At 46.9% G+C, this 17,788-nt stretch overlaps 1 protein-coding gene across 3 annotated transcripts in view; it reads left to right on the forward strand.

The window, feature by feature from the left end:
* Window positions 1-3,252: 3,252 nt before the first annotated feature.
* LOC121540599 (fibulin-1) overlaps window positions 3,253-17,788 on the forward strand; it is a 53,798-nt gene continuing 39,262 nt past the window's right edge. For all 3 annotated transcript variants that reach the window (XM_041849600.1, XM_041849601.1, XM_041849602.1), the window contains exons 1-8: window positions 3,253-3,497; window positions 11,822-11,930; window positions 14,318-14,450; window positions 15,641-15,791; window positions 16,671-16,736; window positions 16,869-16,961; window positions 17,120-17,257; window positions 17,629-17,766. In XM_041849600.1, coding sequence (XP_041705534.1) covers window positions 3,443-3,497; window positions 11,822-11,930; window positions 14,318-14,450; window positions 15,641-15,791; window positions 16,671-16,736; window positions 16,869-16,961; window positions 17,120-17,257; window positions 17,629-17,766 — 883 coding nt within the window. In that variant the 5' untranslated portion in view covers window positions 3,253-3,442. The remainder of the gene's footprint in view (window positions 3,498-11,821; window positions 11,931-14,317; window positions 14,451-15,640; window positions 15,792-16,670; window positions 16,737-16,868; window positions 16,962-17,119; window positions 17,258-17,628; window positions 17,767-17,788) is intronic.

The raw sequence follows: 17,788 nt of genomic DNA on the forward strand, positions 1-17,788 counted from the left end.
TTCCTACCCCACCCCACACACATGAACCCAGACAGGAGATAAGATAAGGATATATACCAAAAGTATAAGTGTTGCCTTCTGGTTGATATCTAAAGATGAAGGTCGTTTTTGCTCTACTTTCCAATGCCGCCACAGCCAAGTGATGTGAATGCAGTCTGTGGAAACGTGATACTCTTATTGTGTAACAGTGCATCCTAAACTTGCCTCTATATTTTGCCACTCCTGTCTAAGATAATTGTTTAGAAGTAATTGTTTTACAAGGTGACAGTACTGGTGTATTTTTCTCTAAAAAGTTGCCAGGATGCACTTAGTTGACACTTGCAACTCTCCTCATTTCAGCAAGGGTACATAGCATTTCTATAGTAACTAGCCTTAGCAGCACAGGGAGGCCCATCCAATAGAGTGCTAGTATTAGCCATGCATGGCCACTCAGAGATGTTTCTAGCGGGGGGGGGACGACGACGACACATGGCTGTGATTAGAGGATTGTTTACTCTTGGCTCTCTCACCATGCATACCCAAAGCCAGAGGACTGATTGAATTTGCAGAAAACCTTAGTTTGGTATAAAAGGTTTATAATGCCATCTATCAATTATTTACCTCCTTGCAAATCTTGGCACACGGCAGAGGGTGTGTGTGTGTGTGTGTGTGTGTGTGTGTGTGTGTGTGTGTGTGTGTTCGAGCGCACGCGCTTGTGAGTAGCTTTCAAAGGGATGTCTGATTGTGCCCTTTAACAGTTTGAGAAACCTGATGAGTGGTTAATCAAGTGCAAATAATTAGTCATTCAGAAAATGTGTGGTGAACACAAACTTATGAAAAGCCTCTTTTGCATTTACATGTTATGATTTTTAGCATGTAAACTAATCAACTAAACTGTTATCGAACAGTAGCCTAACACTGGCAGTTCAGGTTGAGAGGAAATGGTCCATATACAGTGGGGGGAAAAAGTATTTAGTCAGCCACCAATTGTGCAAGTTCTCCCACTTAAAAAGATGAGAGAGGCCTGTAATTTTCATCATCGGTACACGTCAACTATGACAGACAAAATGAGAAAAAAAGATCCAGAAAATCACATTGTAGGATTTTTTATGAATTCATTTGCAAATTATGGTGGAAAATAAGTATTTGGTCAATAACAAAAGTTTCTCAATACTATGTTATATACCCTTTGTTGGCAATGACACAGGTCAAACGTTTTCTGTAAGTCTTCACAAGGTTTTCACACACTGTTGCTGGTATTTTGGCCCATTCCTCCATGCAGATCTCCTCTAGAGCAGTGATGTTTTGGGGCTGTCGCTGGGCAACACGGACTTTCAACTCCCTCCAAAGATTTTCTATGGGGTTGAGATCTGGAGACTGGCTAGGCCACTCCAGGACCTTGAAATGCTTCTTACGAAGCCACTCCTTCGTTGCCCGGGCGGTGTGTTTGGGATCATTGTCATGCTGAAAGACCCAGCCACGTTTCATCTTCAATGCCCTTGCTGATGGAAGGAGGTTTTCACTCAAAATCTCACGATACATGGCCCCATTCATTCTTTCCTTTACACGGATCAGTCGTCCTGGTCCCTTTGCAGAAAAACAGCCCCAAAGCATGATGTTTCCACCCCCATGCTTCACAGTAGGTATGGTGTTCTTTGGATGCAACTCAGCATTCTTTGTCCTCCAAACACGAAGAATTAAGTTTTTACCAAAAAGTTATATTTTGGTTTCATCTGACCATATGACATTCTCCCAATCCTCTTCTGGATCATCCAAATGCACTCTAGCAAACTTCAGACGGGCCTGGACATGTACTGGCTTAAGCAGGGGGACACGTCTGGCACTGCAGGATTTGAGTCTCTGGCGGCGTAGTGTGTTACTGATGGTAAGCTTTGTTACTTTGGTCCCAGCTCTCTGCAGGTCATTCACTAGGTCCCCCAGTGTGGTTCTGGGATTTTTGCTCACCGTTCTTGTGATCATTTTGACCCCACGGGGTGAGATCTTGCGTGGAACCCCAGATCGAGGGAGATTATCAGTGGTCTTGTATGTCTTCCATTTCCTAATAATTGCTCCCACAGTTGATTTCTTCAAACCAAGCTGCTTACCTATTGCAGATTCAGTCTTCCCAGCCTGGTGCAGGTCTACAATTTTGTTTCTGGTGTCCTTTGACAGCTCTTTGGTCTTGGCCATAGTGGAGTTTGGAGTGTGACTGTTTGAGGTTGTGGACAGGTGACTTTTATACGGATAACAAGTTCAAACAGGTGCCATTAATACAGGTAACGAGTGGAGGACAGAGGAGCCTCTTAAAGAAGAAGTTACAGGTCTGTGAGAGCCAGAAATATTGCTTGTTTGTAGGTGACCAAATACTTATTTTCCACCATAATTTGCAAATCAATTCATTAAAAATCCTACAATGTGATTTTCTGGAATTTATTTTCTCAATTTGTCTGTCATAGTTGACATGTACCTATGATGAAAATTACAGGCCTCTCTCATCTTTTTAAGTGGGAGAACTTGCACAATTGGTGGCTGACTAAATACTTTTTTCCCCCACTGTATCTCTCCCACATCGGAATGTGCTTTGTTTCACCATTTGGTTATCCCCCCCCCACACACACACACACACACGTCTGTCACAGTCTGAGAGGATGAAATAACATACGCTTCAATGAAATCTATCATTTTCCTGAGGAGCAATTTTGTGAACCTCAAATATAAAGTCTGTCTGCGGAGGAGGATGGTCGTAAATGTTGCAAAATATGGAATATGCATTAGAATTAGTTGTATTTATTTTTACCGACTAATTCAAAATATTTTATGTATTGCAGTCTGGACATGGCCACAACATATTTTTAGATAACCACAGAATCACTACGGAGTGGAGTCCAGGTCTTCTTCAGTAATCAGTGTGATCATTCTATCACAGACATACGTCTGAATTAAAGTAATCGAAGTTGGAGGACAGTGTCAATCAACGTCGCCATTACGTGTCGTATTATTCAGTCAGAACAATACATTGATATTTAGGGCTACTTTAAATCTGTCAGTAGGCCTAGCTAATGGAAGTCAATAAAATGACTTGAATTAAATTAAATTGTGTCATAAGAACCTGGTAGTTAATAAGAGGAAGTATAATACTGTCATGTCTAAATCAATACTCTCCATTTAGGGTTTCTGAACTTTTATTTAAAAAAGTTTTGCTCGTCACTTGCGATGGCCCCAGCCCGCCCCTCTGAGCGAGATAATTAGATGCTCGTTCGGAGACAGTCACGCTGCGATTCATTCAGCCACATCACCCACACGCATACTCCTGCCCAGCGTGAGCTCACAGTCTGTCTACCTTTCGCTTGAAAATCTGCGTGTCCGTGAGAAACTGTGCTGTTGGTCCACACCTAAGGCAGAATACTACAGATCTGACTGTTGAACACTTTTTTTAGTTTAGCAAGAATCTCTCCTCCTTCCAATGGGTCCCGGGTTAGTTATACTTTTCTCTCTGTTTGGAGTTCTCAACGGACAAGGTAAGTTACCTTTCTGCTTCAGGATAGTAGCCTACTGTGACAAGATGTAATTCTAACCATGAGAATCAATCCATGCCCATGCGTGATGTACCGCATACTGTATAGTCTCGGCTCATAATAATGGCTGGAATGGAGTATAATGGATGGAATGGAATGTTTTTGATACATTTACATTTACATTTTAGACGCGCGACTTACAGTTAGTGAGTGCATACATTTTTCATTCTGGCCCCCCATTCCATTTACTCCATTCCAGCCATTATTATAAGCTGTCCTCCCCTCAGCAGCCTCCACTGGTATAGACATACAGTAGACTAACTACTCCTATAAGTACACACAGGCATGGTAGATATGTCAAGCTTAACACCTTACTGCAGTATCACTGTGTGGGCAGAGATGAGGTCGGGTACCACTGGAGATAACCAAATGTTCCATTAAGTTTTACATGTAATTTTATGAACACTTTATGTCAGTTATATTACAGTAAGATCATGTAGCCTACTGTGTCACATGCTGTTCAGTGTGTGTCATTTGATTTTGATTTGTGAGTGTGTGTGCCTTCTGTGTTTGTGTGTATCTTGCCAGTAAAACATCTGCACATGATTCCTAGCTTAAAGGATGGTTTCAACATTCGCAACTTGTCCTAAAGTGATTTGGCAGTGATGAAATGCATTGTGTGTAGTTTATAATATGGACTAATTTTGTTGGTAGAGATTGGTCAGACTACTGCCAGGACTAATATTTGTAATCGGTGAGAGGTCAGTATGCTATTTACATTTTAGTCATTTAGCAGACTCTCTTATCCAGAGGGACTTACAGGAGCAATTAGGGTTAAATGCCTTGCTCAAGGGCACATCGACAGATTTTTCAGCTAGTTGGCTCTGGGATTCAATCCAGCAACCTTTTGGTTACTGGCCCAATGCTCTAAATCGCTAGACTACCTGCCGCTCACAATATTACAGAAGGAAATTATTGCCCAAGCTCTAACAGTAACAAGGCTTTAAAGTTTAGAATACGCAGTATAGAGATGTGCTCAAGAGGCTTGCTGCTCAGCCAGCCAGCCAGACAGACGCAGGTCAGGTCTCTCCTTACACTATGACAGTGTGTCAAATGAGTCTGGAGGCACTTAAGCAGTACCCCACTGAGCGTTGGCTGGTCGGGGGGGAGGAGCTCTGATTTAGACCTTTAAAGGCCCCTCCAGGGGTCACAGAAGCATGAGACGACCCATATTAGGGTCCGCTGGACACACCTGGGGCCAATTCCACACATGGGGCCACTTTCACACGAGGCCACTTTCACAGCCTGCGGGGCTCCTGTCAGTGGTGTGCCTAAAAATTCTGGCCCTAGGAAAGAATTTGACATCACCCCATCTCCATTGAATTCAATGTAATTGGGAATGTCGCACAGGGGCTATACCCTCCCCCCAACACCTATAAGCACCCCTCGCTCCTCTTCTCAGCTTCCATGCTGTGCGGGAGAGAGTCAACAGTCAGGGTGGGTATCACTCCATTAGGTATGGGGTCAGTTTGGGGTATCACTCCATTAGGTACGGGGTCAGGGTGGGGTATCACTCCATTAGGTACGGGGTCAGGGTGGGGTATCACTCCATTAGGTACGGGGTCAGTTTGGGGTATCACTCCATTAGGTACGGGGTCAGTTTGGGGTATCACTCCATTAGGTATGGGGTCAGTTTGGGGTATCACTCCATTAGGTATGGGGTCAGGGTGGGGTATCACTCCATTAGGTATGGGGTAAGAGTGGGGTATCGCTCCATTAGGTATGGGGTCAGGGTGGGGTATCACTCCATTAGGTACGGGGTCAGGGTGGGGTATCACTCCATTAGGTATGGGGTCAGGGTGGGGTATCACTCCATTAGGTACGGGGTCAGGGTGGGGTATCACTCCATTAGGTATGGGGTCAGGGTGGGGTATCACTCTATTAGGTATGGGGTCAGTTTGGGGTATCACTCCATTAGGTACGGGGTCAGGGTGGGGTATCACTCCATTAGGTACGGGGTCAGTTTGGGGTATCACTCCATTAGGTATGGGGTCAGGGTGGGATATCACTCCATTAGGTACGGGGTCAGGGTGGGTATCACTCCATTAGGTACGGGGTCAGGGTGGGTATCACTCCATTAGGTACGGGGTCAGGGTGGGGTATCACTCCATTAGGTTAGGGGTCAGTTTGGGGTATCACTCCATTAGGTACGGGGTCAGGGTGGGGTATCACGCCATTAGGTATGGGGTCAGTTTGGGGTATCACTCCATTAGGTATGGGGTCAGGGTGGGTATCACTCCATTAGGTACGGGGTCAGGGGTGGGGTATCACTCCATTAGTTATAGGGTCAGTTTGGGGTATCACTCCATTAGGTACGGGGTCAGGGTGGGGGTATCACGCCATTAGGTACGGGGTCAGGGTGGGGTATCACTCCATTAGGTATGGGGTCAGTTTGGGGTATCACTCCATTAGGTATGGGGTCAGGGTGGGTATCACTCCATTAGGTACGGGGTCAGGGTGGGGTATCACTCCATTAGTTATAGGGTCAGTTTGGGGTATCACTCCATTAGGTACGGGGTCAGGGTGGGGTATCACGCCATTAGGTACGGGGTCAGGGTGGGGTATCACTCCATTAGGTATGGGGTCAGTTTGGGGTATCACTCCATTAGGTATGGGGTCAGGGTGGGTATCACTCCATTAGGTACGGGGTCAGTTTGGGGTATCACTCCATTAGGTACTGGGTCAGTTTGGGGTATCACTCCATTAGGTACGGGTTCAGGGTGGGTATCACTCCATTAGGTACGGGGTCAGTTTGGGGTATCACTCCATTAGGTATGGGGTCAGTTTGGGGTATCACTCCATTAGGTACGGGGTCAGGGTGGGGTATCACTCCATTAGGTATAGGGTCAGTTTGGGGTATCACTCCATTAGGTACGGGGTCAGGGTGGGGTATCACGCCATTAGGTACGGGGTCAGGGTGGGGTATCACTCCATTAGGTATGGGGTCAGTTTTGGGTATCACTCCATTAGGTATGGGGTCAGTTTGGGGTATCACTCCATTAGGTATGGGGTCAGGGTGGGTATCTCTCCATTAGGTACGGGGTCAGTTTGGGGTATCACTCCATTAGGTACGGGGTCAGGGTGGGGTATCACTCCATTAGGTACGGGGTCAGGGTGGGGTATCACTCCATTAGGTACGGGGTCAGGGTGGGGTATCACTCCATTAGGTACGGGTTCAGGGTGGGGTATCACTCCATTAGGTACGGGGTCAGGGTGGGGTATCACGTCATTAGGTACGGGGTCAGGGTGGGGTATCACGCCATTAGGTACGGGGTCAGTTTGGGGTATCACTCCATTAGGTACGGGGTCAAGGTGGGGTATCACTCCATTAGGTATGGGGTCAGTTTGGGGTATCACTCCATTAGGTACGGGGTCAGGGCGGGGTATCACTCCATTAGGTATAGGGTCAGTTTGGGGTATAACTCCATTAGGTTAGGGGTCAGGGTGGGGTATCACTCCATTAGGTATGGGGTAAGAGTGGGGTATCGCTCCATTAGGTATGGGGTCAGGGTGGGGTATCACTCCATTAGGTACGGGGTCAGGGTGGGGTATCACTCCATTAGGTATGGGGTCAGGGTGGGGTATCACTCCATTAGGTACGGGGTCAGGGTGGGGTATCACTCCATTAGGTATGGGGTCAGGGTGGGGTATCACTCTATTAGGTATGGGGTCAGTTTGGGGTATCACTCCATTAGGTACGGGGTCAGGGTGGGGTATCACTCCATTAGGTACGGGGTCAGTTTGGGGTATCACTCCATTAGGTATGGGGTCAGGGTGGGGTATCACTCCATTAGGTACGGGGTCAGGGTGGGTATCACTCCATTAGGTACGGGGTCAGGGTGGGTATCACTCCATTAGGTACGGGGTCAGGGTGGGGTATCACTCCATTAGGTTAGGGGTCAGTTTGGGGTATCACTCCATTAGGTACGGGGTCAGGGTGGGGTATCACGCCATTAGGTATGGGGTCAGTTTGGGGTATCACTCCATTAGGTATGGGGTCAGGGTGGGTATCACTCCATTAGGTACGGGGTCAGGGTGGGGTATCACTCCATTAGTTATAGGGTCAGTTTGGGGTATCACTCCATTAGGTACGGGGTCAGGGTGGGGTATCACGCCATTAGGTACGGGGTCAGGGTGGGGTATCACTCCATTAGGTATGGGGTCAGTTTGGGGTATCACTCCATTAGGTATGGGGTCAGGGTGGGTATCACTCCATTAGGTACGGGGTCAGTTTGGGGTATCACTCCATTAGGTACGGGGTCAGTTTGGGGTATCACTCCATTAGGTACGGGTTCAGGGTGGGTATCACTCCATTAGGTACGGAGTCAGTTTGGGGTATCACTCCATTAGGTATGGGGTCAGTTTGGGGTATCACTCCATTAGGTACGGGGTCAGGGTTGGGTATCACTCCATTAGGTATAGGGTCAGTTTGGGGTATCACTCCATTAGGTACGGGGTCAGGGTGGGGTATCACGCCATTAGGTACGGGGTCAGGGTGGGGTATAACTCCATTAGGTATGGGGTCAGTTTTGGGTATCTCTCCATTAGGTATGGGGTCAGGGTGGGTATCACTCCATTAGGTACGGGGTCAGTTTGGGGTATCACTCCATTAGGTATGGGGTCAGTTTTGGGTATCACTCCATTAGGTATGGGGTCAGGGTGGGTATCACTCCATTAGGTATGGGGTCAGTTTGGGGTATCACTCCATTAGGTATGGGGTCAGGGTGGGGTATCACTCCATTAGGTACGGGGTCAGTTTGGTGTATCACTCCATTAGGTACGGGGTCAGGGTGGGGTATCACTCCATTAGGTACGGGTTCAGGGTGGGGTATCACTCCATTAGGTACGGGGTCAGGGTGGGGTATCACGCCATTAGGTACGGGGTCAGGGTGGGGTATCACGCCATTAGGTACGGGGTCAGTTTGGGGTATCACTCCATTAGGTACGGGGTCAAGGTGGGGTATCACTCCATTAGGTATGGGGTCAGTTTGGGGTATCACTCCATTAGGTATGGGGTCAGGGTGGGGTATCACTCCATTAGGTATAGGGTCAGTTTGGGGTATAACTCCATTAGGTTAGGGGTCAGGGTGGGGTATCACTCCATTAGGTATGGGTTCAGGGTGGGGTATCACTCCATTAGGTATGGGGTCAGGGTGGGGTATCACTCCATTAGGTACGGGGTCAGTTTGGGGTATCACTCCATTAGGTATGGGGTCAGGGTGGTGTATCACTCCATTAGGTATGGGGTCAGGGTGGGGTATCACTCCATTAGGTACGGGGTCAGGGTGGGGTATCACTCCATTAGGTACGGGGTCAGTTTGGGGTATCACTCCATTAGGCACGGGGTCAGGGTGGGGTATCACTCCATTAGGTACGGGGTCAGGGTAGACTGACTGAAGATCTGAAGCTGGCCCCATAGGAGCAGGTTATGGAACATCCATGTACATTTATAAAATTGTTGTATCAGCTCAACCATCATAGACTCAACCATCAGCCAAAGACGTATTAGGTCGAGTGAAATGTGTCAATGACAGACTTTGGTGACAGGTGTCTACCTGCAATAATGATCAAAATTCTCAGTACTTATAAGGTAATTTGTGTCACTACGATGACAATAAGGTAAACTGACTAAAGTGTGTTAGATAAAGGATGTGGGCCATGGAAGTGGACTGTGCTGCTGCAATGTCTGGGTCTGTCTGATGTGCCATTGCTGTGGGCTGAGGCTGAGGGACTGGGGCTCCACTGAGCTCATCAAGCAGCATTTACATGAGGAGTCTAGACTTGGGCCAGCAATGTTCTCTCTCTCTCTCTCTCTCTCCCTCTCTCTCTCTCTCTCTCTCTCTCTCTCTCTCTCTTGCCAGACCCAGACCCAGACAGGAGTCATGACAGCCCACACCACGTTCCAAGATGGAAATCAGCCTTTTCTGCAGACAGACAATGCATCACGTGGACAGGCAGGGTAGACTGCTAGGTCTCCTCTCCTCTGCAACCGCTGGGTTGCCTCGTTTGATAAAATAATAGAGGGTAGATTACGCTCTGCTCATTCAATTAGTTGGGAAAGGGGGCAGGCTGCGGACTGCGGTGGCTGAGGAATGGTCCTGCCATGCACTGTGGGTTAGGATTAGTTATCAGTATAGAGTGGAGTGAGAAAACACCAGAACTGCAGGACGCGAGAGTCATGTGACCATCTCTTCCCGTCAGAAGAAACTGAGATTCTATGACATGCTCATGCTATGCCTCCTCTGAGCTGGGAAGGGAAGCTCATAGAGCTTTGTGCTTTGTGGGAGCTGGCAAGATGCATTCTGTTTTTGTGTGTGATCTTTCTAAAGACATACTGAGGGTTCCAGCTTCCAGGGTGTTTTGGCAAGGAGACGTCAGTTAATGCCAGTGGTAATGGTCAAGAAAAAGAAAAAAGGCCAGACCGGCCAAAACTGGCCTGGGGGGCAGCCGAGCAGGGAGAATTGTTTACCACAGTAGGTTTGGACCATTCCTACTATTCCCTGCTGTTCCAGCAAATGTATTTTCTTCACTTTTATATGCGTAACTTATTTTCACTCAATTTTGAACCTAAATCCAATGACATGGTGACATTTGTTGTTGATTACTCGTTGAATTCACGTTAGTGAATGTAAATCAAAACGTTGAACTGACGTCTGTGCCCAGTGGGTTATGACTCAGTTAGGACATGGTGGGACGAGGAGCTCGACTGTTGCAGTTGTTAGTCTGGTTGGCCACAACAGGCTCGTTCAGTGAGTCAGCAAAATAGTGTTTATTGGCGTGGTAATGCATCTTGACTACCTAGTCTGTATTTGTTTGATGATACACTTTGCTCTTGATTTACAATGATATTGACTTTAAGTTTCTGCTTTTTGTGAATCTGCCCAAATTCACTTTCATATCCGTATCTCTCAAGGTCAATGTTGACAGTTATGTAATTTGCTTCACATAAATGACCATATTCTTTTTACATTAAGTTAATATATTCACACCTTTGGCCCCTATCTGTACTTCCCATATTCAAAGATATAAAACAAGTTCCCTCTGGCAGAAATAATTGGAACTCTAAATTGTTATTTTATTACTTTTTTATGGAACTATAAATTAAAGATGACACATCCAGACACTTGTCCTCCCTTAGTTGAAACTTCTGATCCTATTTTGTTGACTGGTCTACGAAGCTAGAATTAGAAGTTAGACATCTCTATGATCCTCTACGATGGCTGTTATTATTGTCAGTGGTTTTATTCACTATTATTCCTATAGTCTTCGACTAGGCTACGAATCAACAACAGGTTTATTGGATGAACCAAGAGGACTTATATTGTTCTTTTGGAGGACTTATATTGATAGTACCAATATGGCAGGCAGAGGTTTGTTTATGCCTAAGGCAAGAAAGGACCAGCCAACCTGCCAGAGTTATTTCACGTTTGGCAAATCACGCTAACCACAAGGAGATTAATGTATTTGATCTGATTGCGATGGCTGAATTGTTTACAGAGTTGAGGCATTCCGAGCTCTTTAATCCACATGAAAAAAACAGACGGAGCGCCACAAAGTTGGTTCAGCTCCAGTCGTAAAGCCTCTCTTATTTCTACACAACATATCCATCATTCAGTATCGCTGGCAAAATGCTTATGGGCATTTAAAAACATTCCTATAACAGCTCTGAATTTGTTTTTCAATCACTTGGAAGACACATTATTAATAGTGTGAGAGTGTGAGTGGCATTGGGTAAAACAATATATTTTTGTTTGGCTAAGATTTTTTGCACATTTGGTAAACATGCTTTGCATAATCATTCTAAATAATGTTGTATTATTCATGCAAGAGATTGACTGTCACCTTATGTAACCTAGAAGGTGGTTCTGTGCATTATGAGTAACCTTGCCTGAGCCCTGAAGTCTAGCGTTAGCTCTCAGAGCTAATGCCTGGGCTTTAGCTCAGCAGGCTAAAACCAAAGAAATAGAATGTAGCAGCTTCAGTCACACCCCATTTGGGGTCTCTAGATTTCCCACACTGAAGCAATCTGTTACATTACATTTTAGTAATTTAGCATACACTCTTATCCAGAAGAACTTACAGGCACAATTAGGGTTAATTGCCTTGCTTATGGGCACATTGACACATTGACATATCACCTAGTCTGCTCAGGGATTTGAACCAGCGACCTTTCAGTTACCTGCTGCCTCACTCTTCACTAGGGCCGGTCACAACATACAACATAAGCCTATAACCCACTGTTTGTTTGTGGTTTTGTCCATCCACAGGTGGAAAACAGATGTCAATAGAGGAGTGCTGTAAGGATGGTCGGGACCGGGGCATTGATAAACAGGACTGCACAGCCCTCCCTCTCATCTCCGAGTCCACCACATGCAGGTGACCCCACTACTGTACTTACTGAGCTCTCTTACCCATATAAATATAATGACTACAATAGATAGAAAGTAGATTATATTTCTATGGCCTTACCTCTGTGCCCATAGTGGGAAGTGCTTACCTCAGTATTAGTCCTATTGGGTTAACTTAGAGCTGTAACGATAGACTATAGGGCAATATGTATTGTGGTAGGCCATAATGTGAGATTACTTTACCTTACCCCGGTCATAAATCCGCAGCCACATTATTGACTTGACGTGAGAGCAGGGGACATTACACTAGTAATAATGACAGTAATAACAGCTCTGGTAGTAATATTAGAAGGTGTGCTGCCACAGGTTCAAGGCCAATAAGGAGGAGATATGTTGCTCAATCTGCTCTCTGGTGGCACATGTATTTACATTGGCTACCCAAGTGATACAGAATTTGTTCAAATTATAGAGTGAGGGGGAAGGGTGATGGTTTCTGGTTGAGTGGGGGGTTGGGGGTTGGGTTTAGGGTTTAGAGAGAGGGGGTATTGCCAAATCCAGGAAATACCACTGAGGTGAAACTATACTCAAAGAGAGGACTGGAGAGGGGGAAGAACAGGAAATCGGAGGGATTATTTCAGACACTGAAAAAAAGACAAGAAGAGAAAAGAAAAACAGGAGCCCGGCTGTGCCCTTAAAAGGTCCTGCGGAGGCGGCATGAGTGCGGTTGTAGTTTATAAGGAAAAAGAGATCATTTCTGGTAAGAGGGTTGATAAAGACAGAGGCTTGTTGGAACCAGTTACAGGAGTGGAGTGGAGAGGGGATCTAAGTGCTGTACTGTACTGTTCTTTACTCAATCTTGTAAAACAGACAATGTATTTCACTCCCTCCCTACAGACAGACATACCAGACAAACCAGACAGACAGACAGAACAGAGACAGACCAGACAGACAGACAGACAGACAGACAGACAGACAGACAGACACGAAAGAAAGAAAGAAAGAAAGAAAGAAAGAAAGAAAGAAAGAAAGAAAGAAAGAAAGAAAGAAAGAAAGAAAGAAAGAAAGAAAGAAAGACCAGATCAGACAGACAGACAGACAGACAGACAGACTGACAGAAAGACAGACAGACCAGATCAGACAGACCAGACAGACCAGACAGACAGACAGAAAGAAAGACAGACAGACAGACCAGACCAGACCAGACCAGACAGACAGACAGACAGACAGACAGACCAGACAGACCAGACAGACCAGACAGACCAGACAGACAGACGGACCAGACATACAGACAGACCAGACAGAACAGAGACAGACCAGACAAACAGAACAGAGACAGACCAGAGACAGACCAGACAGACCAGAGACAGACCAGACAGACCAGACAGACAGACCAGACAGACAGACCAGAGACAGACCAGACAGACTAGAGACAGACCAGACAGACAGACCAGAGACAGACCTGACAGACAGACCAGACAGACCAGAGGCAGACCAGACAGAGAGACAGACAAACATAAGCACCCCTTAACTTATTGTACTCCCTCAGAGGAGCAGACCATTGGCGGCAAAGCACAGCAACCCCAGTCTCTGTCTGATAAAGCTTGACTGTGTACAGTAAAGAGGTGTGCTGCCTGTTCTCACTCTCATTTCAGATCTGATTATTTACAGCAGACTCGCACAGCTTTTAGTCTACCTCAGTTTTCCCCTTGGAATTCTTACAGGATGGCAACCATTTCTGGTTTTACTGTAAAATGGCTAATCAAGCCACTCCAACTGGAGAGACTGGTCAGAGAGGTGGATATCACTGGTCATCCAGCTGTCTGTAAGTTCTCAGGCATCCTAGATAGGCTGGTCCAGACTCAGGCTGGCCATTCACCCAGAGAGGGATGTATTCCAGTAATGTTGCCCAGGAAAAGGGATGCAAAATCGAAACCAGGATTTCTGGAAAACATGGGAATTTTGGGAAAGTAAAAATGTTCCGACCTTATCCAGGAAGTGTTGCAGCTCTGCACCCCTCTGTGCCAATCAGGGGAGGGACATCCAATGGGGAGGTGGGTGGGTTAAAATAGTTACTGTAAATAATCAATTCTTAAGTTAGCTTCACTGTACCCATAACAGTGGGGGTGTGGTAAGCCAAATGAAGGCAGTCGTACATTTACCCAACTGATAAAGTGAAAATTGTAAACGCAAACAACTTTTTAATCCACCTTGAGCTCACACAGGGCCTTCCTTCATCACTCAACCCACTTACAGCAGCTGCACCAGGCAGGACTATGAATAGATCCCTATTAGGCATGCCCGGGGCTCTTTTTAATAGGAAGCACTTTGAGACAGCGCTCTATTCCACTAAGGAGCCCAGTGATGGAGTTAAGAATAAACTGTGTTTCCTGTGTCTTTCCTGTTCCTGTCTGACAGGATAGTACAGGAGCAGTGCTGCGCGGCGGTACTAGAGGACTCTATCTGCACCAACGGCATCAACATGGCCAAAGACCAGGGGGGCTGTGACACCCAGTTTCCTGGAAGCACCTGCGAGACCAAGACTGCCAAGGTGTGTCTGTGAGAGAGTGTGTGTGAGAGAGTGTGTGTATGTGCATATGTGTATACATAGCACAAATACTTGTGTGTGTGTGTGTGTGTGTATAAAAAGTGTATGTCAGAGAATAATTAATTGTCTGCTTCAAAAACTTTACGTTCAGCACCGACGTGCAATTTCTGCAGGAGAGTGAATGTGCTTGAGTGTGTGTGCGTGTGTGGGCGTACGTGTGTGTGCATGCATCCGTGTGTGTGCGATCCTGGTGAGCAGGATGAAACATGTCACTCTCGGGAGAAATGAGGAATCGAGCTTGTTGCTGTCAGGTAGATTATACATTCACATAAGATACTGTCTACTACAGGCTCTCTGCCAAGCTAGGCGCTCTATACCCGGCTGTATTCCTCCTCAGGATCCTGCACAACCATAGCACCCCATCAACACACTACAGCACATCAAGGCATCAGTCAAGGCCCTTTCAGAGCTTTGCCAAGGGAGCCACAGTATATTTGCCCAGGAGAATGAGATTGTTGTTAGTGCAGCCAGCAACATGTCTTAACTTGATCCTCAACCTCCCTGAAATGCAGGTGTCGGCTGATTGCATTAAGGTGTGCTGCATTTTATGAATGGGAGAAAGGAGGTACAGGATGAGTTTAGAATGGGGGATAAACCATAGCATGCTCATTTTCTAGCTCCCTCTAAAATCTCTCAGTACACTACCAGACTACAACCCCACCACCCAATACCCATATTATGACATCCTCAAGGACACACACAGACAGAGAAGATAGACAGACACACTCAGACTAGACTCCTCGGTCGTGATTAGTTACCACAGCCACAAAGTCATAAACACCTCCTATTTCTACAATTTATCTTCTTAAAATGTGATTTTAAACCTAACCCTAACCCTAACCACACTGCTAACCTTATGCCTAACCCTAACCTTAAATTAAGACCAAAAAGCTATGTTTTGATTTCATGAATTTTTACAATATAGCCAATTTTGACTTTGTGGCTGTGGTAACTGGTGGAAGCCAGACTCCTTCCCCGAGTCAAGCCCAGACATTTCCCCTTCAGATGATGGTGATTGGTGAAGTTGTGAAGTGGTGGTGGAGTAATTTCCCTCTGTCCGTCAGTCTGTCCATCTGGCCAAATTATGCATATAAATACATTGAGTAGTCATGTCTATGGTCTGACTCCTCCAGATGTGCTGTGACTGTTGTCTGCTGGGCCGGGCTGCTCAGGAGAAGGGTCTGCCCTGTGACCACAGCCTGTCTCTGGGCTACCAGTGTGGCCTGGTGTCCCGGGCCTGCTGCGATGACGGAGCCCCCGATGTGGAGACCAACAACAATCTGGGTAAGAGAGGAGGGTGGAGGGAGAGGAGGGTGTAGAGAGAGGAGAGGGTGGAGGGAGAGGAGGTGATGGGAGAGGAGAGGGTGGAGGGAGAGGAGAGGGTGGAGGAAGGGAGAGGAGGGTGGAGGGAGAGGAGAGGATGGAGGGAGGGAGAGGAGGGTGGAGGGAGAGGAGAGGGGGGAGGGAGAGGAGAGGGTGGAGGGAGGGGAGGGGGGAGAGGAGAGGGTGGAGGGAGAGGAGAGGGTAGAGGGAGGGAGAGGAGGATGGGAGGGAGAGGAGGATGGAGGGAGAGGAGGGTGGAGGGAGAGGAGAGGAGGGAGGGAGAGGAGGGTGGAGGGAGAGGAGAGGGTGGTGGGAGAGGAAAGGGTGGAGGGAGAGGTGGAGGGAGAGGAGAGGGTGGAGGGAGAGGAGGGTGGAGGAAGAGGAGGGTGGAGGGAGAGGAGATGGTGGAGAGGGGGAGAGGAGGTGGAGGGAGAGGAGAGGGTGGAGGGAGAGGAGGTGAGGAGAGGAGGATGGAGGGAGATGAGGTGGGGGAGAGGAGAGGAGAGGGTGGAGGGAGAGGAGAGGGTGGAGGGAGAGGAGGTGGGGGAGAGGAGAGGGTGGAGGGAGAGGATAGGGTGGAGGGAGGGGGGAATGGGAGGTGTTGTAATAGAGAGGGCAGGGAGGAGGGAAAATGTGGAGTAGAGAGGTGGAGGGAGTGACAGGAGATATGGACTATTATTCATCTAGTTCTACACTGCCATCTGGTGGCTATTAGGAGACATGGCTCTTACTGCTGTTTTAGTAAAGACCTACATTGTCATTATGAATGGTTTCAACACTCCTTGTTTGCAAACAGTTTTTGCCTGTACTGGTCAATCTTTTATTTTTTATCCCCCACAGTTTCTGACAAAGACAACAAGACCCTCACTGTCAAGGATAATCCTTTACTGAATGAGTGCAGTAATGGTACAAACAACCCGTCCACACATGACCTTGACATGTTATTAGCTGACTGTCCTCACAGAGTAAGTCAGAAACATAAGTACTCTAATAGAACAAATATTTTACTTTAATGTGCACATTTTCTGTTCTCAACAGGATTAGCGAAGTGTGCACAGGAATGTGTGGGCAACGGCACCTGTGCCTGCTTCAAAGGCTACAAACTCAAACCAGATGGGAAGAACTGTGAAGGTGGGTGGAATGGAGGCAGCAGCCATATCTTGTTGAATAGTAAATCAGTTGGAATAAATCCCTGTTCATCTAGTATCTCCACAGGACTAGGATATCTTACCTCTTAGATACGCCTTCCATATTATCCTCTCCTCTTCCTCTCTCCCTCTCTCTCTCAGATATAAACGAGTGCCTGCTGGGTGCCAGTAACTGCCGAGTAGGCGAGCGCTGCATCAACACGCTGGGGTCATTCCGTTGCCAAAGAGAGGTCAGCTGTGGTACCGGTTACGAGCTTACCGACAGCAACAACTGCAAAGGTCAGAGGTCGCAACACAACACCTCCTACAGGGGAGAGGGAATATGTAAAGATCAATATGTATGATTCATGATTCATACATCCATGATAAACTGGATACAGACTTTATCTATCTATCTGTCTCTCTGTCTGTCTGACTGTCTGTCTATCCATCCTTCCTTCCTTCCTTCCTTCCTTCCTTCCTTCCTTCCTTCCTTCCTTCCTTCCTTCCTTCCATCCATCCATCCATCCATCCATCCACCCATCTATCTATCTATAGAATTTACAATGAAGCTATTGTTGAGTATTTATGAGAATAGATTTGAATCACATACATTTTAATATCATGTAAATCTGCTGATGCTGTCGTACAACATGCCTTCTTCCCCCCAGACATTGACGAGTGTGAGTCGGGCACCCACAACTGCGCCCCAGACTTTATGTGTCAGAACAGTCAGGGGTCATTCCGCTGTCGGCCCAAGAACCAGTGTGGCGATGGATACATCCAGGATGCCCTGGGCAGCTGCATCGGTTAGCATCAGAACCCTGTTAC

Source organism: Coregonus clupeaformis, chromosome 26 (assembly GCF_020615455.1).
Source record: "Coregonus clupeaformis isolate EN_2021a chromosome 26, ASM2061545v1, whole genome shotgun sequence".
Lineage (NCBI taxonomy): Eukaryota > Metazoa > Chordata > Actinopteri > Salmoniformes > Salmonidae > Coregonus > Coregonus clupeaformis.